The sequence below is a fragment of the Dendropsophus ebraccatus genome, chromosome 3 (genome assembly GCF_027789765.1).
Source record: "Dendropsophus ebraccatus isolate aDenEbr1 chromosome 3, aDenEbr1.pat, whole genome shotgun sequence".
Lineage (NCBI taxonomy): Eukaryota > Metazoa > Chordata > Amphibia > Anura > Hylidae > Dendropsophus > Dendropsophus ebraccatus.
The window spans coordinates 193648534-193672553 of NC_091456.1; the positions used below are offsets into that span (position 1 = coordinate 193648534).

At 44.0% G+C, this 24020-nt stretch overlaps 2 protein-coding genes across 2 annotated transcripts; both read left to right on the plus strand.

Annotated features, from left to right (window-relative positions):
* The first annotated feature begins 5815 nt into the window (after nucleotides 1-5815).
* On the plus strand, nucleotides 5816-8178 carry LOC138787604 (oocyte zinc finger protein XlCOF6-like). Its single transcript, XM_069964945.1, has 2 exons — nucleotides 5816-5987; nucleotides 6370-8178. Exons 1-2 carry the CDS (start codon nucleotides 5816-5818, stop codon nucleotides 7803-7805), a joined length of 1608 nt encoding a protein of 535 aa, XP_069821046.1. The 3' UTR covers nucleotides 7806-8178.
* A 9415-nt stretch (nucleotides 8179-17593) lies between these two features.
* LOC138786644 (oocyte zinc finger protein XlCOF22-like) lies at nucleotides 17594-22878 on the plus strand. The gene is made up of 2 exons (XM_069963625.1): nucleotides 17594-18113; nucleotides 21836-22878. The coding sequence occupies exons 1-2, from the start codon at nucleotides 17594-17596 to the stop codon at nucleotides 22876-22878; spliced, it is 1563 nt and encodes a 520-aa protein (XP_069819726.1).
* Nucleotides 22879-24020: the final 1142 nt, after the last annotated feature.

Below are 24020 nucleotides of genomic sequence, written 5' to 3' on the forward strand. Positions count from 1 at the left end.
AATAAATAATGAAAGCTGTAACATTTACCCTTTACACCTGTGGAGAGCAGTCATAATGCAAAAAGGGGGTGACAGCGTCACTTTAAGGAGTGGATGAGATCTTGTGTCTCCATGTTTGTTGATATACAGGACATATGTCATGGTCTTTGTACTGTTTTTTCCTTTTCTCTCTTATCAGAGGTGTGAAATGAAAGCGAGGAAAGCAAATAGTTCAGATTTTCTCACCAAAATCTCTTCTTTCCATGAGTCCCGAGGCAGCACAACAGAGGGTTATCACATTTTCCTCCTCCTACTAACAGAAGAACCAATCACAGTATTCATGAATAATTAATTAAATTAATGACCACCCCCCTATGCTATATAACCCCACAAAAAAACAAAAGCCGTAAAGTATGCAGCAATAATCTTTTAATGAGGGAGGGTAGTTTGTGCTGCCTCGGGACTCATGGAAAGAAGAGATTTCGGTGAGAAAATCTGAACTTTCCAATCGTCCCTGCGGCAGCACAATAGAGGGACATGCACAGCAATACAACACAGAGGGTGGGAAAAATCATGTAGCAGCAAGATCAAGCACACTTCTGCCAAAGGACGCCTTTCTGTTGGGCATGACGTCCAGCCTGTAGTGCTTTATGAAGGTAACCGGGGATGACCATGATGCTGCTTGACAAATTTGATCCAGGGAGACCTGTGCAAGCTCTGCCCACGAAGCAGCGGTAGATCTTGTCGAGTGGGCTCTGATTCCTTCCGGAGGAGTAAGCTCTGAAGAGGTTGTAGCAAAGAGCAATGGTGCCTTTTATCCAACGGGATAACGATGCCTTAGAAGCTTGCTTTCCCCTGTTAGGGCCCACATACTGAAGAAACAAAGAGTCAGACACTCTGAAGTCTTTAGACCTCAGGAGACAACAGAGAACTGCCCGTTCCGAAGGAGTGCAGATGAGATTGTGCTTCGTTCTGTGGGTCAGTGTTAGGGCCACGGCGGCGTCCCGTGCTCCGGACTGCCGCCGCACCCTCTCTCCCGCATCTGCAGCAGCCATTGTCTATAGGCAGGGACCCGGCGCTGCTGTTGCTTCGGCCCCGGGGGGCGCCTCACCTCACCGCGCTCCTGTCCGTCGCTGTGCCGGCCGGCGTGCGCGCCGGCTGTCTCAGATTTAAAGGGGCAGTGCGCTCCTAATTGGCCTGTATGTCAATCACTCCCCTATAAGTTCCAGCCCTGCCCCCTTCCAGGTGTTGGAGCCTCTACATGCTTCCCATAGCGTTTGGCCCAGCTCCCTGTTGTTCCTGATTCCTGTCCGCTACCTAGTCCCTAGTCCTTGTTCCTGATTCCTGTCCACTACCTGGTCCCTAGTCCTTGTTCCTGCTCTTTTGTTACACTATTGCTCCTGTGTTCCGCCTGTCACCCGCGGTTACGCCTACAGGCCTCTGCCAGCACCATCTCCTGCCTACTGCTCCTGCCACGCCTCGCCTGCCGTCACTAGCAACCAAGCCAAGGGTAGCGACCTGGGGGTCGCCTGCCGCAGCAAGTCCATCCCGCCTTGCGGCGGGCTCTGGTGAAAACCAGAGGCCCCTTAGACTCCGCTCCCTGGTGAGGTCAGTGCCATCGCTAGTGACGGTCCAGTGGATCCACTACTCCAGGCGTTAAAATCAGGATGGAAATCTGGCAGGAAGAATTCCTGGTTGATATTAGAAACTGAAGGAACTTTAGGGAGAAATGATGGTTTCATCCGGAGCACCAAGCAATCTTGCAGTACCCTCAGATATGGGGGCTCGGAAGATAAGGCTTGAATTTCACCCACCCTTTTTGCTGAGGTGATTGCCACCAGGAACAAGGTCTTCCAGGAAATTAACTTGATGTCAATCTCTGACAAAGGCTCGAGCGGAGGACGAGACAAAGCTTCTAATACTACCGGCAGGTCCTATGAGGGAACAGGATTCTTGACAGGAGGGCTAAGGTTCTTTAAAGCCTTGAAGAATTTACAGACGAGAGGATGGTTGGAGAAGGCTCCAGCATAATGTGAATTAATTGCTGAAAAATTTACCCGTAATGTATTAAACTTCAGATTTTTATTAAAACCTTCTTTAAGAAATTCAAGAACCTGAGCCACTGTAGGAGCAGAGTTGTTATGCAAGTTACACCAGGCAGTAAAAATTCTCATGACTCTGCTGTACACCTTGACTGTGGCTGGTCTACGGGCAGCAGCAAGTATGTGCATGACGTCCTCCGACAAGTCCGGTGACTGGCTAACCAGTCAACAGCCAGGCTGCTAGTCTTAGTTTCTCTGGACATGGATGAAATAGCCCTGCTTGGCTGAGAATGTCCGTTCTCAGTGGAAGCTCCCAGATGCGACCTCTGGCTAGTGTCTGAGCTAGGGGGAACCAGGCCCTCCTGGGCCAGAATGGCAGCACTGCTAGAACCGATGCTCTCTCCTCTTTCACCTTGACGAGGACTCTCATTATCAAGGGCAGGGGTGAAAAAACATACAGGAACTTGTGAGTCCATGAGATAGACAGGCCGTCCAGGTAGTACGGTTGATCTGCTCTGTATAGTGAGCAAAAATGGTGTAGCTTGCGGTTTTCCCTTGTCGCCATGATATCCATCATGGGGGTTCCGAATCTCTGCATCAGTTGGGCAAAAATCTCCGGGTGAAGACTCCATTCTGATGGATTCAGACGTTCTCTGCTTAGGAGATCGGCTTGTACATTGGACTGCCTGGAGATCTTGAAGATGACCTTCTGCCCAGGTCATGAGGGAACTGCATTCCTCCATCAGTTGCAGGGACCTTGTACCGCCCTGTTTGTTGACATAAAACACTGACGGAAGATTGTCCGATTGCACGAGGACCCTGCGAAGATGGACCAGAGGAAGAAAATGACATAGGGCTAGGCGGATCGCTCTCAATTCTTTGCGGTTGGATGACTACAAAGCCTCCATTCTGGACCACCTCCTTTGGACCCACTGGCCGTCCAGGTGGGCACCCCAACCTACTACTGACGCGTCTGTGGTCAGAACTAGACGAGGGGGACTGGACAGGGACCTTCCCAGCAACACCTTGTCCGGACGAAGCCACCATTCCAGATCGGCCCTCGTGGAACGTGACAAAACAATGGTCCTGTCCAGGCCCCGAGACTTCCTGTTCCACTGGGACAGAATGTTGTGCTGCAGGGGTCTCAAATGAGCCCTGGCCCAGGGAACAGCGTCCAGCGATGACGTCATAAGCCCAAGAACACTCATTGCTGAGCGCACCGTCACCTCTGGTCCTAGGAGTAAGCAATTCATCTCTGACTCCATGAAGGACTCCATGAAGGAACAACTTCATGGAGACCGAGTTAATTGAGAATCCCAGGAACTTGCACACCCTGGCAGGGGTGAGGCAGGACATCTGGATGTTGATCACAAAACTGCGTTCCTCTAGGGTCGTTTGAGTCAGACGGAGATGTTGGACAAGAATTTTGCGAGACGGGGCTTTGACCAGCCAATCGTCCGACTGCAATGACCGATTTGATGGACTCCATTTTGAAATGTCTTTTTGCCACAAATCGATTCAAGAAAGTGAGATCCACCACCAGCCTCCATGAGCCTCCCTTTTTTGGGACCGCAAATATGCGGGAATAGATGCAAGACCCTCTTTGATGCATGGGTACTGGTTCCAGAGCGCCTTTTGCCACGAAGTCTTCTACCAAGCTGCAGACTTGCGGACCGCAAAAATTGTGGAAAAAAACATTTGGAGGGGGGCCGGTCAACTCCAGAGAGTACCCACTGGTCACCACAGAACAAACCCAAGAATCTGATGAGGTTCAAGACCAGGCGGCAGCAAACTGAGCCAGTCTGCCCCCCACCCTGTATCTGGCGTCAGAAACTTGAGCCCTTACTGCTTCAAAAGGAAGCGAGCAAAAATGATTTTTTGATGTCACGTCTCCAGCCCATTCCTTGAGCCAGAGGGCCCTTCTAGCCGCTGTGGATGCTGCCACAGCTTTTGAATTCAGCCGGATTATGTCCAGTGGAAAGTCTGCCAAGAACTCAGAGGCCAGCTTCATGTCAGGAATGTCCCTCAAGATGTCTTCCCGGCGGACTCCATCCTTAAGATCCTTTGCCAGGTGGCTAAGCCAGACCCCGAGTGCTCTAGCAACCGAGACTGAGGCAATGGAGGCTTTGACCGACTGTGAGGCCGCCAGGTAGACTCGTTTAAGAGACCCGTCTGCCCGTCTATCCATTTGGTCCCGTAACATGGAAGAGTCATCAAACGGAAACATAGATTTTTTGGACAGCCTGGCAACTGGCATATCCACCTTAGGACTGATTCTCATACCTCGGAACACTCAGGGTCCAACTTATAAACCGACCTGAACCTGGATCCCAGGTCAGCCTTCTTTTCTGGTTTGGCCCATTCTTTCTGCATAATGGAGTTCAACAGTGGCTGGTCTGGAAGAGAGTGATGTGAACTCTCTGGAAAATAAAAAAGCGCCTCTTTCTTGGGTAACTTAGAAGAACTAGGTTCCCCTTCAACAGTCTTTTTTACTGCTTTGATTAAGGCTGCAGCCTGGTCTCTATGGAACAGGTAATAGTCGTCAGGGAGACCCCTATCTGGGGTGCCGGAATCGGCGTCAGGAGCCAAGTCCGAATCAGCTGAGGAATGAGAGTGAGCTGGAGAAGCGAGCTGTGGTGGCAAAGGTCGAGCACTGCTGCATGAGGAGCGCTGCTGGCTTGTTACCTCTCTGAAGGCGTCCGACAGCTGGGCCTTGAACCAACCCATGAATTCACTGGCCTGCAACTGGAGACCTCCCGCTGGTGCTGAAGGGGTACAGCCTTGACATAAGTCAGCAGAACAATCGTCTGGCAGAGGTTGTTCACATCCACGACACATTCTGTGTCTATCCTTGCGCTGTCTCTTCCCAGCTGGAGAAGCACTACACTCATTATCCATTCTAAAAAGAAAACATGTAAACCACTCAGCACAGCATAACATATAATGACCAGACCACAGGGGCATAGAAAAACATTCAGACCCCAGAAGGTACCTGGCAGCAACAGAGGAGGCGCTCCTGGCAAGGTGCTGGGAACACAACATAGCACATGAGCCATAAATAAAATTCCCGGCAAAATCAAAGGGACCGGGCTTACCTGATCCTCCCCCAGGCAGAACCTCCAGGACGACGTCAGCCGGAAATCGGAAGTGACGCGGCACAGCTAACCCGGAAGTCACACAGCTGAGCGACCTGGGAGGAGTGGGCATCACCAACCCGCGCCGCGCATGCGTAGACCCACGCCATTCCATCATGCAGCAGGCGGGACGTGACCGGACAGAGGAACGGTGAGTGGGCGGAGCCTCCGTAAGACGCCGCTACAGCTCAGGATATCTGGGAGACCGCAGGCCGATACCCCCAGACCGGGACTCTCCTCTAGAATGGCACTTACCTAAAGAGCTGTGCTGGCTGGTGATGCATAACATATATGTATCCCCATACCCTTGTAGCCAACACCGGCCAACAGGTACCCCCAGAGAAAAATCATGAGAACACTTCTCATAAGATAAAAATCTTTTAGGATGGTTCTTCTAACATAGGAGAACAGAAGACAAAAACACGGCTTCTGGTGTTTTTTTGTGGGGTTACATAGCATAGGGGGGTGGTCCTCCAGTTGTTGGTCATTAATTTAATTAATTATTCTTGAATACTGTGATTGGTTCTTCTGTTAGTAGGAGGAGGAAAATGTGATAACCCTCTGTTGTGCTGCCGCAGGGACGATTGGAAAGCGGAGTTCTGCTAAGGTTGTATTACATCTAAGAATTGCGCATTGGTGTAATAGCGCATGTCAAAGATCATGATCACGTCAGCGACGGTCTTGTGCGCATTGCTTTGTGTAATGGGAACAGTGGCCGCTGACTTTAATGGGCAGCACAGAGAATCTAAGGATCTAAGCGAGCGGGGAATGAGGGGCAAGCGAGCACTGACCCTCCAGGTCGGCGCTCGTTTTCCACTTAGTATCATGCCCTGTAATAGGCCCTTAGCCTGGATGACTAAGGACTACTGAGGTTTCTTCTAAATGAGCTTCTTAGCCCAGAAGGGACGCATGAGGTGTCTGCAGAACCCAATGAGGATGAATCGAAGACTTTCCATCCTTCATTTTTCGTCTCTACTATATGAGGGAGTGAACCGTTCAAAGTGCCAGGAAACACTTCTTGTCTAACCCAGGTTACAACCTAGGGTCATCAACCTTGTGATAGTGCTGACAGGATGGTGAGAATGTTCCATGGTGTCATATACTGATATACTGATCCCTTATACATTACACCCAGGATTATTACACTATAAATATATGAACTTTTGATTGTTATATTACTCAAAATTCATAAAAATCTGTTTCATTCTTGGCAGCTGAGTGTCTCCGGAGATCAGAGGGACATCAGATATCTCCAGATATTACAGCAGATGGTCAGATCACACAAGATACATATGAAGAACATTCTATTACCCCAGATATACCCCCAGCCCCTCACAGCAAAGATCTGCCATGTCATCCTTCTATACAAGTCCTGTCTACTGATTCATCACAGACTGTTATACAGAATAAAAGTTACAGAATGGGTGATCAGCGTGAAAGAGCTCATACTGGGAAGAAGCTATTTTCATGCTCAGAATGTGGGAAGAGTTTTACTCTAAAATCAATTCTTGTGAGACATCAGAAATATCAAGGAACTTGCATAAGAAAAGAGACATTTCAATGCACAGAATGTGGGAAATGTTTTTCAACAAAATCAACCCTAGTTGAACATCTGAGAATTCACACACGGCTAAAGCCATTTTCATGCCAAGAATGTGGGAAGTGTTTTAGTCGGAAAACGCGTCTTGTTGGACATCAGAGAATTCACACAGGGGAGAAGCCATTTTCATGCCCAGAATGTGGGAAATGTCATATGCAAAAATCTGATCTTATTAAACATCAGAGAATTCACACGGGGGAAAGGCCATTTTCATGCTCAGAATGTGGGAAAGGTTTTATTGAAAAATATAAACTTCTAGCACATCTCAAAACTCACACAGGGGAGAAGACCTTTTCATGCCCAGAATGTGGAAAGTGTCACATTCAGAAATCTGATCTAGTTAGACATCAGAGAATTCACACAAGGGAAAAGCCATTTTCATGCTCAGAATGTGGGAAAGGTTTTATTGCTAAATCTAAACTTCTTGCACATCAGAGAACTCACACAGGGGAGAAGCCATTTTCTTGCTCAGATTGTGTGAAAAGTTTTACTCACAAATCAAGTCTCATTAAACATATAATTACTCACAAAGAGAAGCCATTTTCATGCTTTGAATGTGGGAAATGTTATATTCAGCAATCAGATCTTGTTAAGCATCAGAGAACTCACACAGGGGAAAAGCCATTTTCATGCTCAGAATGTGGAAAATGTTTTACTGAAAAATCTAAACTTCTTGCACATCAGAGAATTCACACAGGGGAGAAGCCGTTTCCATGTTCAGAATGTGGTAAATGTTTTACTCAGAAACAAAGTCTAATGAAACATCAAAAAACTCACCTAGTAGAGAAGCCGTTTTCATGCTCAGAATGTGGGAAATGTTATATTCAGGAATCAGATCTCGTTAAACATCAGAGAATTCACACAGGGGAAAGGCTATTTTCATGCTTAGAATGTGGGAAATCTTTTAATAGAAAAGCAAAACTTGTGGAACATTTCAGAATTCACACAGGAGAGAAGCCATTTTCATGTTTAGAATGTGGAAAATGTTTTGCCCGAAAATCAAATCTTCTTGCACATCAGGAAATTCACTCAGGAAAAACATTTGTATAATTAGATTGTGGTGAGTTGGAGCGTGAGACTGAAGTAGTTGGATGCAACCCTAAGGAGTCCTGGAAAACATACATACAGCCATAGAATGTGGGGAATGTTTTGCTCAGAAAATTGATTTTGTTAAAAAAATAAAATTATTTCATCTGTTCATAATTCTCTGATGAATAAACCTTATAATGTATAATGAAAAATGAGGGATCTTAATTGTCAAGTGAATTAAGAAAAACTGTTGCCATGAAACATGCACCAAAAAAATGGACATTAGTGTTGAGCGGGCTCATTGAAATTCAGGTCCAAACTTGGGAAAGAAAAAAGTTTGCAGGATCTGAACCCCATTGAAATCAATTGTCCAAAAATGGCTTTATAAGGGGTAGAGGAATGAAAAATGAAAGATTGAAATAACAAAATAAACAAAAAACTTTTAAAGAAATAAATGGAATATAAATTTTATTAGAAAGAGGACACAATGGAGGGTGGAGGAAGAGGCAGAGGAGGAGGAGTAAGCCAACCCTGTAGATCATAGATTTGTATGATGTCTCCTCATCGGGACAGACATGTCCTTGTGATCCACACCTGGTTTGTTTTTAGCTACGTCAGCTTATCCACGTTGGCTGTAGATAGGGGAATCCACTTGTCAGTGATGACATCCCCTGCAGTGCTAAGCACCCAATCAGAGCACAGTAACCGCAGGGCAGGTCAGCACCTCCAGAGCATAAAGGGCGAGCTCTGACCACGTGACCAATTAAGAAACCCTGAAGAAGTTGGAACAGAAAACACCCTTCGGTCAGTACCAGGAGTCGTTTTGACACATACTTTTTAAATTTTGTCTCCTGTCAACATGTGCCATATCAGATGGTTGTGGTGGATGTTGTGGAGTACCGAGTATTCCACATTGCAGTCTAGCTCACCCTCTCTTAGAGGGTGGTGCCAGTGGCCCAGCTGGGTTGGCGACATTCTCCTCCTCAGCCTTGTGTTTCCACAGATGGGAACTCCGACAGTGGGGCATCTACCAGCATCCCGCATCTTTCTATTAGGCTGCCCAGAGGCAAGGAGAAGCTGTCCTCAGTGGGGAGGGGCCCCTCTGCATCCCCCCACCCATGGTTCTGTAATACCAATGCCAAAAGAAAGGGCCACCATCGCATCATCCATTATAGCCTGAAGGGTTTCTTCAAACTGGCATAGGACAGGGACGGTAGCGTTCACACAGAACCCACTTGCCGGTTGGTGAAGTGTTGTCGATCCACACTGCGACTCGCTCGTGTGTTCTGCAGCTAAAACTCTGCTCGCAGAGTCTGCAGCATATGCGTGTGGCTACGTCACACGAGGGTGGAAAGGCTAAAGTTTCACTATGGTACAGACAGGCGAACCCGAATGATTCTAATTTCTGGGATTATTCCTTCATCCTTGAATCTCGAATACATGGACACGATTATTTTTCAGTAACCGTTCTTTAGAGACTCGAGACTCCTTATCAGTGTTGAAGGTCTCTCTCAGACCAGACTGTCTAGTACCGCCACCTATATATGGTAAACAAACACGTTGTCTCAGCCTGACTGCGCAGGACAGGAAACTGCTGACATCTATGGATTGACCTATCAGAGTGTGACATGTATGTGTCTTGTGACTTGAGACCCCACCTGTATTAAAAGTTTATATATTTCATGTGAATACACTGTGCATGAGTAATACCGCCCCATATTCTGTCCATAAAAGTTAACACAAAACAATAAAGGGGGCACTTCCCAAACTTATGTTACTGATACGTACATCAGATGTCTGTGATTTTAAGTTGTAAGCAGAACTGCAGCTGCTAACTCTCATTAGGAACCATCCTATACCTGGGGGAGTGTCTGGCTTCATAAAGTCAGGCAAATTAAAAGTTAACCTTATCAGATATGCTGGTCCGATGAGGTTGTGGTAGAGTGGGAGGAGGAGGCAACCAGAGGCAAGGATTGCTGTCAAGTGCTCCTGGATGGTGGTAGCACATTGTTCCCGTGTCAGGCCCAGCCACGACTACATTAACCCAACCGGCAGTTAGGGGCATGCAACGTCCCTGACTGTACTTACTGTGATAAGTCTAAATTTAGATGTTGACCCGTCTCTATGGAGAAAAGTCAAAAACCCAGTTACAGGATGGTTTTCAATATAGCACTAGAGCTGTAACCTGCAGTATTACCAACTCGTCACTTATAAATCACAGACACAGATAAGACAATGTATCAGGATTATAAGCCTTGATAATAATAGCTAAGTTTTATTATGATAATCACATTTTATAGACAGAATAAGGGACGGTACTACTCATGCGTAGTGTATTCATATGAAACATTTAATACAGGCGGGGTTCCAAGTCACAAGACACATACATGTCACACTCTGGTAGGCCAGTCCATAAATGGTAACAGTTTCCTGTACTGCGCAGTCAAGCTAGCACAATATGTTATTCTCCATAAATTGTTTATAGATAGGTGTCTCTTTTCCTTGTGTATTATGACTAAGATGATAAGTTCAAGGAGCTGTTCTCATTGACGTGCTGGCAGCATTCCTTTCCTTCTTCCAAACCATCTCTCTGTCACCCTCTGATCATCTAACTCAGAGGGCAGTATATATATATACAGGTGTAGTCATATAGGTACGGCGCAAGTAGGTAAAATCACATGACCTGGCCTTATCAACTGGTCCACATGGTTGGTGGTAATGTGGACCTTGGCACTGATGGCGTTGCACATCACACACCTTATCTTCTCCTTGTTGGTGCAGGTGAGGGATGGCCCACCTAGGAAAGTAGTGGCAGCTGAGAATGATAGACTGAGGGACAGCTGCCGCCATCAATATTTTTAAATTCCAAGGAGCATTTTGAAGGCCATAAATTTTGCTGTGTTCCCATTCAGAAGCAGGGCTCGTGGATGTGGAGTATTTGTGCTTTCTCTCCAGGGTTTGGAAGATGTCCCTGGAACTGGGTGGACATAGCTGGTGATGCTGCTGTGACATCCTCCTTTTGCAGGGAGACAGGTGACCCTGTGACCGGCAAGGGTGATGAAGAGGCCGAGAGAAGAGGAGCAGAGGGAGCACATCTGATGAGACCTAGGATTAAAGTCTCACTGAGCTATACCTGGGTGCTGCCCAATCAGAGAAAGTAATGTGACAGCTGTCAATGAGTATCGGCCAAGACACATGAAGCAAGTCCTGTGTTCAAGCTGATGTAATTTTATTTTGTGAAAATCCCTAAGTTATATCTTAACAAAGAAGCTTCAAAAGACAGGAGGAGAGGGGAGGATAAGGGAGGAGAACTCAGATTCCAGGTGGTTACATCTCCTGGCCTCCTGTTGGCCTTGCCCTTATCTATTGGCAAAGATTCTCAGACCTTGAATTAAAGCAAAGCTCAGCTACATATACATTACACACATACAGCTCAGCTACATGTACATTACACACATACAGCTCAGCTACATGTACATTACACATATACAGCTCAGCTACATGTACATTACACACACATACAGCTCAGCTACATGTACATTACACACATACAGCTCAGCTACATGTACATTACACACATACAGCTCAGCTACATGTACATTACACACATACAGCTCAGCTACATGTACATTACACAAATACAGCTCAGCTACATGTACATTACACACATATACAGCTCAGCTACATGTACATTACACATATACAGCTCAGCTACATGCACATTACACATATACAGCTCAGCTACATGTACATTACACACTTACAGCTCAGCTACATGTACATTACACATATACAGCTCAGCTACATGTACATTACACACATATACAGCTCAGCTACATGTACATTAAGATAAAATAAGATAATCCTTTAATAGTCCCGCCATGGGGAAATTCAGTGTGTTACAGCAGCATAGATATTACACATACAAAAAAAACATTACAATAAAAGTAGACAAAGAGAAGAAAAGGTAAAAAAGATACAATAGAAACATTAGACTATTTTAGTTCTTTTTGTGGAGTGATCTCTGCATGGGTCGGTGTTGGTTGTACAGCCTGACCGCTGCAGGAAGGAAGGACGTCCGATATCGCTCCTTCTCGCACTTTGGGTGATTTAATTGGTCACTGTAGTACTGCCCAGTGCCATCACGGTCTCGTGCATAGGATGGGAGTCATTCTCCAGTATGGAGCTGACCACTGACAAAATCCTTCGCTCCCACCACCACCACCTGCACCGGATCCAGGGGGCTTCCAAGGACAGAGCTCGCCCTTCTGATCAGCTTGTGCAGTTTGTTCCTATCGCTGGTTGATATGCAGCTCCCCCAGCAGGACACTCCGAAGAAGATGGCTGATGCCACTACAGAGTTATAGAAGGTCCTAAGAAGGTGCCCCCTGGACTCCAAAGGCCCTCAGCCTCCTGAGCAGGTAGAGCCCGCTGTGGCCCTTTCTGTACACTGTGTCCATGTGATCAGCCCAGTCCAGCTTATTATTGAGGACCACACCCAGATATTTATACGTGTTCACTGTCTCAATGTCCGCCCCCTGGATGTCCACTGGACTTGGTGGATTTCCGCAAGCACAAATTTCCACCACCATCTCCTTCGTCTTTCCAGCATTAATCCTCAGGTGGTTCCGCTGGCACCAATCAACAAAATCTGTGTTCACCTCTCTGTACTCCCTGTCGTCTTCACCTGTGATGAGACCGACTATTGCAGAGTTATCAGAGGACTTATGTAAGTAGCAGGTAGGTGAGTTGTACCTGAAGTCTGCAGTGTACAGTGTGAAGAGGAAGGATGGATGCCTGCCTTGTAAACCCTTGTCATGTCACAATACTCGCCACAGAGTTAGACTTTGACATAAAAGGGGCCAACCTGGTATTTCCCTATTTATGTTCCAATACTCGCAACCAAATGGGACTTAAGGGGCTACGTATCAGGGTGGTTTGGTGATCTCCCCACTGGGAGTCAATAGGCTTCCCTCCCCTGGAGGGATATCTGGCTATTCCTATGTTTTGAGACTCGTAACTGAGACTCCACAGACCCTTCTTTTACATATTTAAATTTATAGGGGGCCGTGCATCAGTGGAGACTCTTCAGTGAGTACTCCATTTGATTTTTTTTGTCGTTGGTCTCCCTGAGCTCAGCGATTGCTGTGTTTTGTTGAAGAGGAAGGGGGCAAGAACTGTACCCTGAGATGCCCCCTAATTACATATGACAGTATCTGACACACAGTCCCTGGCTCTCGCATACTAAGGTCGATTTGAGAGGTAGTCTAGGATCCAGTTTGAGAGATGGAGATCCACTCCAACAGAGGCCAGCTTGTACAGCTCTAGGCTATGTTCACACTACGTATATTTGAGGCTGTATGTTTGAGGCTGTATAGCAACCAAAACAAGGAGTGGATTGAAAACACAGAAAGGCTCTGTTCACATAATGTTGCAATTGAGTGGATGGCCGCCATATAATGGCAAATATTTGCTGTTATTTTAAAACAACGGCTGTTATATTGAAATAATGGCCGTTATTTACTGTTATATGGCGGCCATCCACTCAATTTCAACATTGTGTGAACAGATCCTTTCTGTGTTTCCAATCCACTCCTGGTTTTCGTTGCTATGAGGACCACAATACTGACTGAAATATACGTAGTGTGAACCCAGCCCTACTGTGTACACATACAGCTCAGCTACATGTTGTCGAGGTGCCTTCCCAAAGAAGGCCTACTGTTGTTGGCTGTTTCCTAATTGAGGTGGAGAATGGGTCCGGATCCCCTCTCCCACACCATGGACTTAGGGCGGGTTCACACTACGGAATTCTCGCGGACAATGTCCGCGGAATTCCGTCAGCTGTCCGCCCTCACGGGCACGCGCTTTTCCGCCGGCTCCATAGACACCATTCTATGAGCCGGCGTATTCCGCGATCCGCTGAAAGAAGTGACATGACACTTCTTTCAGCGTATAGCGGAATACGCCGGCCCATAGAATGGTGTCTATGGAGCCGGCGGAAAAGCACCCAGATGTGCGGGCGGACAGACAGCGGAATTCCGCGGACATTGTCTGCGAGAATTCCGTAGTGTGAACCCGCCCTTAGAATGAGGACACAGACTACGTATCTTGCAAACAAGTCTGGTGTCTTCCCATCTCTGAGAACCCACCTTTTTATACAGGAAAAACCAATGGATATGAATGTAAAATGCAAAGTCATACACTATATACGTCATCAACTTCAAAAAACTAATAACTATGGATATATTTTGACAGATATGGATATACAATAAGATTAAATGTTCAATTAAAATTGTTTACATAAGGATGTTGATACATACATAAGGATGCTAAAAAACATTTGTTTTCTGCTCACGAGAATGTGAATTCTAAAATAACATTTATTATCTGCTGGGAACAGACGGTGGACCAGCTGTATATCCTTGAACAGGTTCAGTCACATAGGAAAGTTCCATGAGAAAAAGTTTTATTTTTCTTTCAAACTTTGGATGGATTAACTCATTCCTCTCAGTGTACATTACACACATACAGCTCAGCTACATGTGCATTACACATATACAGCTCAGCTACATGTACATTACACATATATACAGCTCAGCTACATGTACATTACACACATACAGCTCAGCTACATGTACATTACACACATATACAGCTCAGCTACATGAACATTACATATATATACAGCTCAGCTACATGTACATTACACACATACAGCTCAGCTACATGTACATTACACATATACAGCTCAGCTACATGTACATTACACACATATACAGCTCAGCTACATGTACATTACACACATACAGCTCAGCTACATGTACATTATACACATATACAGCTCAGCTACATGTACATTACACATATACAGCTCAGCTACATGTACATTACACATATACAGCTCAGCTACATGTACATTACACACACACAGCTCAGCTACATGTACATTACACATATACAGCTCAGCTACATGTACATTACACATATACAGCTCTACTGTGTACACATACAGCTCAGCTACATGTACATTACACACATACAGCTCAGCTACATGTACATTACACACATACAGCTCAGCTACATGTACATTACACACATATACAGCTCAGCTACATGTACATTACACACATACAGCTCAGCTACATGTACATTACACACATACAGCTCAGCTACATATACAGTAGACACACAGCTCAGCTACATGTACATTACACATATACAGCTCGGCTACATGTACAATACACATATACAGCTCTACTGTGTACACATACAGCTCAGCTACATGTACAGTACACACATACAGCTCAGCTACATGTACATTACACACATACAGCTCAGCTACATGTACATTACACACATACAGCTCAGCTACATATACAGTAGACACACAGCTCAGCTACATGTACATTACACATATACAGCTCGGCTACATGTACAATACACATATACAGCTCTACTGTGTACACATACAGCTCAGCTACATGTACAGTACACACATACAGCTCAGCTACATGTACATTACACACATACAGCTCAGCTACATGTACATTACACACATATACAGCTCAGCTACATGTACATTACACATATACAGCTCAGCTACATGTACATTACACATATACAGCTCAGCTACATGTACATTACACACATATACAGCTCAGCTACATGTACATTACACACATATACAGCTCAGCTACATGTACATTACACACATATACAGCTCAGCTACATGTACATTACATATATACAGCTCAGCTACATGTACATTACACATATACAGCTCAGCTACATGTACATTACACACATATACAGCTCAGCTACATGTATATTACACACAGGGCTCTGCTGCAGGCATATATAACACACACATACACAGCTCTGCTCCACACACATCACACACACACAGCTCTGCTGCATACACATCACTTTAGCTCATCCAGCACAGCAGAGTCCTGCATACACTGAGCAGCAGCCCCCTGATCATGTGACTCCTCCTCCTCTATGTGACTGATCACATGACTGTGTCATCATGGCAGGTCCTGGAAGCATAGGGGAAGCACACGGCCCCTTTAGGACTCGACGGTATTAAGCTGTAAGGAAAAAGGGGACAAATTTGTTAATCATATATAAAGGGCTGCGTTTATATTAATTATTATATGAATTTAATTGTTGGAAAATTTTGCTCCATTGCTCTAAAATTTGTTACTTTTTTGTTTATTTACAAATCTCATAGAATTCTGAGCTTAGAGCCTCATGTGGAAGTAGTAGTTGGTTGGTAAATTTCCTATTCTTCTTCCTCTCATAGACATGTGCATTGCGGACAGCCCTATAGATGTGTGAATGTAACATAGAACTTTTCTGTAACATCTTTCTCCTCTTCTCTCCATTCAGCTTCTTCCCCTCCAGGATCCTCTGCTGATATCTTCTATATAAGAGACCGACCCATCAACCATGGAGAGAGACAGAGACAAGATGGCCGAGAGGATAATAACCCTCACCCTACACATACTCTTCCTGCTTACTGGGGAGGTGAGGGATTCTGGGAGTGATGTCATCATGACATCATTCTTATCTATGGAATAACAGATGGATAGGACTGGGGAGGTGAGGGATTCTGGGAGTGATGTCATCATGACATCATTCTTATCTATGGAATAACAGATGGATAGGACTGGAGAGGTGAGGGATTCTGGGAGTGATGTCATCATGACATCATTCTTATCTATGGAATAACAGATGGATAGGACTGGAGAGGTGAGGGATTCTGGGAGTGATGTCATCATGACATCATTCTTATCTATGGAATAACAGATGGATAGGATTGGAGAGGTGAGGGATTCTGGGAGTGATGTCATCATGACATCATTCTTATCTATGGAATAACAGATGGATAGGACTGGAGAGGTGAGGGATTCTGGGAGTGATGTCATCATGACATCATTCTTATCTATGAAATAACAGATGGATAGGACTGGAGAGGTGAGGGATTCTGGGAGTGATGTCATCATGACATCATTCTTATCTATGGAATAACAGATGGATAGGACTGGAGAGGTGAGGGATTCTGGGAGTGATGTCATCATGACATCATTCTTATCTATGGAATAACGGATGGATAGGACTGGAGAGGTGAGGGATTCTGGGAATGGATGGAGTGATAGTAATGTGTGTCTCCATACACAGGATTACACAGTAGTGAAGAAGTCCTCTAGTGGGCACTGTGGGGCCCCTGGGTGTGAAGGATGGGGAAGAACCCTGAGCCCAATCCCGGGGCCCCTGATACATGAGGAAATGGAGGAAGAGAAGATCCTAGAAGTCACCAACAAGATGGTGGAGCTGCTGAGTGGAGAGGTGAGACTGTGGCTGCTGGGAATGCTGGGACATTATACAGTAACACCACTGGAGGGGTGGGGGGGATGACTGTGTGATCATTGTGTGTGTCAGGTTCCTATAAGGTGTCAGGACGTGGCGGTCTATTTCTCCATGGAGGAGTGGGAGTATGTAGAAGGACACAAGGATCAGTACAAGGATGTGATGCTGGAGGCTCAGCAGCCCCTCCCATCAGCAGGTAATAGACAGGACTATATACACACCTCCTCTCTGTATTATCTGGATGGAAAGAATGAATTCAGTCTCTGTATGTGTTCCCTCCAGTCAGATCCAGTAAGAGAACAGCACCAGAGAGATGTCCCCGTCCTCTTCTTCCACAGGATCAGGATCAGGTAGATGGAGATGTTCCCTATGATCTGTACATCCCACCTGACTTCTCCTCCTGTCTGATGACACTTACAATATTTCTCTCACATCTTATGAATCAGGGGGAAGATGTGAACAATATTAATGCTCCAGAGACAGATGACAGCAGTGATGAGCAGTATAAGGAAGGGATCACTACAAGGAAGAATCTTAACTGTTTTAATACTACAGACATAAAAATAAAGAAAGAAGAAGAGGAGAAAGAGACAGATGTAAGCAATGATGAGCAGTATAAGGAGGATTCCTCTATAGGGAAGAATTTAAGCTATATTCATGTTATGGATATAAAGGAAGAAGAAGAGACAAATGTGTTCAGTGATGAGCAATGTAATGTAAACATTTATACGGAAAAGGATCTGAACTGTTTTAATGCTACAGATATAAAGGTAAAAGAAAAAAAGGAGACAGATGTGAGCAGTAATGAGCAGTATACGAAGGAGATCACTATTGAGAAAGATCTGGACTGTTTTAATGCTACAGATGGAAGGATAAAAGAAGAGGAGGAGGAGGAAGAGACAGATGACAGCAGTGATGAGCAGTATAAGGAGGGCATCACTACAGGTAACCGTCCAGGTGAGTGGTGACCACTAAATGCAGAGAACACTCACTGTTATTAGACATTAGGATATATATTTACACATTCTACCAAAAAACTGTTTGATTCAATATGAAGTAAACTGTCAACCTGTTACAGGCAATAAGCCATTCTTTGTCCGTACACAATAATTTAACATATAGCCAAAAACAGCATTAAAAATATGAGTGCGCTTACATAGAGAAAAGATACATATTCTTTACAGAAATACTGAACTCAGAGCCAAAGTACTGCAGGTTATTAGTGCAGGGACATAGTACAGAAGGTAAACAAAACTTACTCGTTCCCTTGCCTCCATAGCGCCCCCCCCTTTGGTCCCTTCGGCAGCTGCCCAGGGCCATTTTCCATAAGTATTCAGGTATATCACAATCTTGGCTCCGGCTGCTGCAACATCACAGCCCTGCTCATGGATCGCCCATTCAGTAATATGAAACAACAATCGGCATTCCGGTAACCCCTGCAGCACGGAGCAATTGTAGTAGCAAAGATGAAGACATCTCTATTGTATGGATCGCCCATTTAGCCGCTTAGTGACTGCAGCGGTGTTCCAGCTACTGATTGATTGAGCGGGCAATCCATTAATGGAGTATGTGACGTTGCATGCAGCAGGAGCTGATGGAGGATGGCGGCAGGGAGATATCAGTAGGGCAGCGGGGGCTCAGGGATGGGCGAGTATACTTTCTTTATTATGTTCCAGCATTCCCCTGCCTTCTGGGTTTTACATTTAGGGTACTTAAAAAATGTATAGTATGGTACCGTGTTAGCCAGAAAAATCCATATCGTGGTAAATACTTGAAATCAAAGTATTTTAGGAGTGATACCTTTATTGGCCAACAAAAAAAACTTTTAGAGCTGTGAGCTTTCGGGATTCACAAGATCCCTTCGTCAGACAAGTTCACAAATGAATGGTTTCTGTAAGTCATTCATTTGTGAACTTGTCTGACGAAGGGATCTTGTGAATCCCGAAAGCTCACAGCTCTAAAAGTTTTTTTTGTTGGCCAATAAAGGTATCACTCCTAAAATACTTTGATTTCAAGTATTTACCACGATATACATTTAGGGTACAAATCCACACACCGTATACGCAGCAAATACGCAGCAGTTTGATGGTAAAGATTTGATGCTGTGTTTAGTTATTTAGATCTAATCTGCTGCGTATCGCAGCAGTAAATACGCTGTGTATACGGTGTGTGGGTTTATACCCTTAGTGGGATTTCTTCTTTATTGTTACATATAGAACCTGGAGGCAACATATAGGCCAGTATAAATATTCACAATATAGACAGAGCTTTCACTTCCAATTGATTGTCCTTCTGATATAGGGAGCAGAATTATTTCTGTTTCTTACGATGATTTTCTGTCTCCTTCCTTGGTTACCACAATGGAAAAACCTTTAAGAAAACAAATGGGGGGAGGGGGGGGGCAAAACTAAAAGATCATTGTCTGGTATACCCCACTGCCAAGAGATGGGTTGTCTCTTGACTTGTACGCCACTCTCCCGATACAGAGTGAATTTCCCACTCAAATGGTGAGCCACAACTATGAAGAATCCCTAAATGTGGATAAGGCAGACTGATGGGAAAGGTTCCTCTTCACCAAATCTAGAATCAGCCCCAAATTCTTTGAGAATTTGAGATTGAGATCTTATGTTGTGTTCTCTCTTCCTGTTATGAAAGTTGCAATATAAAGGAGAGCAAAGCCTATAGGTCTACCTTCTGTTAGAATAGATGACAAAGCCTTTGGAGGATTCCAAGTATCTTTTACTGGTTGAACCATAGACTTCCCGTCCTTTATTTGTCTCTATTATTTGAGCGAGTTTTCAGTGCTACTTCAGTGTGCACTTCTTTTCCAATCATGATACGCTGAGATTCTAAAAGACCACCTCTGACTCCGGAGAACAGAGTTGCCGTAAGTTCCAGGAAAACAAGGCCATCATGGTTGCTGACGTTAGGCCCAGCTTTCTCATAACTGATTTGTTTGAATTCGAGGTATTAATAGATAAAACACTCTACTGGAAAAGACATGACTCTGAGGAAACCTTCAATAGCCAATTATCTACATAAGTTATCTCCAGACCCTCTGAGGCAGGGTATGGAGCCATCGGCCCTCCAATTGTTGCAAAACTACAGTTCCCATGATGCCTGGACAGATAGAGCCGAAGTAGAACTAATGGTCCTTTTACACAGAGCGATAATTCGCCCAATTGAACAATTAACGATTTCGAAGTAATGTTTTTTTCTAACGATCAGCATTGAGACAAAACGATATATCGTTTAAAAAAATCATTTTAAGATTGCTTAAGCCTATCTCACACATAAGGTGAATCGTTGAAAGACTGTTTACACGAAGAGATCTGCAAATTTTCAGTGAACGACCAACGACTTGTGGACGACTTGAGAACTTGTAGAAAGATCACGATGAACTATTTACCATTCGGCACTTGATCGTTCGCTGTGTTTACACGAGCCGATTATCGCTCAAGTGCCATAGTTATCGCGGAAATTCGAACGATAATTGTTCAGTGTAAAAGGACCAATAGTTACATAGCTATAATTATATAGTTAATAGGTTTAAAAAAGATGAGTCTATCAAGTGCAACCCATAACCCTACTGTGTTTATCCAGAGGAAGGCAAAACCCCAATTGTCCCATCACAGGGAGAAAAATTCTTCCTGACTCCACTATGGCGATCAGAATAATCCCTGGATCAGCGTTCTATTACAAGAAATTTAGAGGGACTTCTACTATTGAGTCTAAGGCTGGGTTCACACTGCGTTTTTGCAATCCGTTTTTTTCAAAAAAACAGATGCATTTGTGTCCATCCGTTTTGATCCGTTTTTCCATTGACTTCCATTGTAAAAAAAAAACGGATCGCAACAAATTCACCTGGTACTGACCAGACATAGGACACAATTTTTAAAAAAGTTGCAAATGACAAATTGGGAGCAAATTCCAGATTAGGTGATTTTTTTTTGTGAATACTCAAAACAGGCAGATAAAAAGAAATTGCATCCACAAAGTATTCACCAGTCAAATACTGATTCAAATTGGGCGAAAAATCCAATTATTCACTTAAAAATAGATGCAAAATCCTTGATAAATTTCCCCCTCAGTGCCCATAACTTGTAATATTATAAGGAAAGCCTCCAGGCCTTGCTTGAACTTGTTTATTGAGTCACCATCAGAACATCATGCGGCAGAGAGTCCCATAATCTCTCTGCTCTTACAGTAAAGAATCCTCATTCCCACATTTGAGATGTTGTTAGCAATGTGCCTGCCTTCTCTTTACCTTGATTAACAGACGAAGAGGCAACAATGTCCCGGCAGCGAGTGACATAGAAGACAGTTTGCCTGTTAATCACAACTTCCCTGGTCAGAACACATGAACATTCAGACGAGCTGTTAAAGGTGTATAGGCAGTAATGAAGCCAATAGATACAATGTTAAGACAGAGGAAAATGTTCTGTACTTTGTAGTGCCATCACTATTGTTGAGACAATGTTACAGTAAGGGATAGTGCACAAAAATACTGACTATAAATATGGAATATTGATCAGGTTATTAAATAATAATAATAAACCCATCTTTCTTCTTGGCAGCTGAGTGTCCCCGGAGATCAGAGGGACATCAGATATCTCCAGATATTACAGCAGATGGTCAGATCACACAAGATACATATGAAGAACCTTCTATTACCCCAGATATACCCCCAGCCCCTCACAGCAAAGAGCTGCCATCTCATCCTTCTGTACAAGTCCCATCTACTGATTCATCACAGAGTGTAAAGGAAAATGAAATTTACAAAAGGCCTCATACAGGAAATAAGCAGTTTTCATGTTCACAGTGTGAAAAATGTTTTGCTAAGAAATCAAGTCTTGTGAGACATGAGGCATCTCACATAAAAGAGAAACCATTTTCATGCGCAGAATGTGGAAAACGTTTTCCTGTGAAATCACTCCTTTTTGAACATCAAAGAATTCACACAGCAGCAAGGCCATTTTCATGCGAAGAATGTGGGAAGAGTTTTGATCGGAAAACACGTCTTGTTGGACATCAGAGAATGCACACAGGAGAGAAGCCTTTTTCATGTTCACAATGTGGAAAATGTTTTTCTATGAAGTCAAATCTTAACAAACATAAAAAAACTCACACAGTGGAAAAAGCAGAGTTTGAAAAATGTTTTACTATGAAATCAAATCAGATTAAACATCAAACTCTCATAGGGGAGAAACCATTTCAATGCCCTGAATGTAGGAAAAGTTATATACAGAAATCAGCTCTTATTAAACATCAGAAAATTCACACAGGGGAGAATTCACTTTCATGCTCGGAATGTGGGAAATGTTTTACTCAAAAATCAGATCTTGTTGCACATCACAGATCTCACACAGGAGAGAAGCCGTTTTTATGCTCGGAATGTGGGAAATGTTTTCCTCATAAATCAAGTCTTAATAAACATAAAAAAACTCACCTAGTACAAAAGCCGTTTTCATGCTCAGAATGTGGGAAATGTTATATTCAGAAATCAGATCTTGTTAAACATCAGAGAATCCACACGGGGGAGAAGCCATTTTCATGCTTAGAATGTGGGAAACGTTTTAATGGAAAACCTTCCCTCGTTGCACATCTCAGAATTCACACGGGAGAGAAGCCGTATTCATGCTCAGAATGTGGAAAATGTTTTACTCAGAAATCAAATCTTATTGTACATCAGAAAACTCACACAGGAAAAACATTTGCATGACATTTTAATCTACAACTGAGAAATCTTCTTAAAGAAACACTTCCATTATATAGTGGTCATTTTATCTCCATGGTCATGTATTTTGTGACTAGAAAAGGATTTAAATTTTTTCACTATTCAAGTTGCATCCTCTAAATCATCCCAGACTGTTAAGAAAAATAAGGTACAGAACGGGTGCTCAACATGAAAGAGCTCGTCCAGGGAAGAAGAAAAAAAGTTTCATGCACAGAATGTGAGAAATATTTTACTGTGAAATCCAGTCTTGTGAGACACAGACCTCCAGTAACTTGTATAAGAGAAAAGCCATTTCAATGCACAGAATGTGGGAAATGTTTTTTGTGCATCTTTTTAAAAATAAAATCATTTTCATACCAAGAATGTGGAAAGCGGTTCAGTTGAAAAATGTATTTTGTGAAAATAAAATTATTTAATCTGTAAAGAAATTACTGATGAATACAGTATTTTTCACTTTATAAGACGCACTTTTTAGCAAGAAAATATCTTGCTAAAAAGTGCCTGCGTCTTATATTCAGGAGACAGGGCAGCCTGACACTGTCACACTGCCCTGTCTCCTTCCCTGATGCTCCGGAAGGCTGCATAAGCTGTGCAGTCCTCTCCCTTCTCCTGTCGGTACTGATCAGTGAGATCAGTGCCTGGCAGGAGAGAAATCGGGAGGGGATATGCATGGCAACCTGCTGAAGAACCTTCGGAAGCTGAAGGACCTAATCACATGACTGTGAAATCAGCGAAGGTCCTTCAGCTCACATTCCCGCAGGTCCTACACTAAATGGTCGCGTCTAATTACAGAGCAGCAGAGGTATGTGTGTTACCGTGTGTGTGTGTATGTGTTGATATAACATTGTGTGTGCTTGTGGATATGTTTGTACAGCTGAGTGTGTGTATGTCACGATAGTGGAGTACGCAACTGGACTCCAATGGCCAGATGATCCAACTTGAATGTAGAACAGTCTGGAGAAAATAGTTCTGTGGAGCAGGAGACTGGAACAAGTCACAATACTCAAGCAATGTTTGCATTGCCTCATGGTCAGAAGTAGGCCTAAACAGGAAGAAAGATGGCTGCCACATCATCCATAGTGACCATTTTGGAAAAGGGCAAAACAGCAGCATCCAGTGGTAAGGTA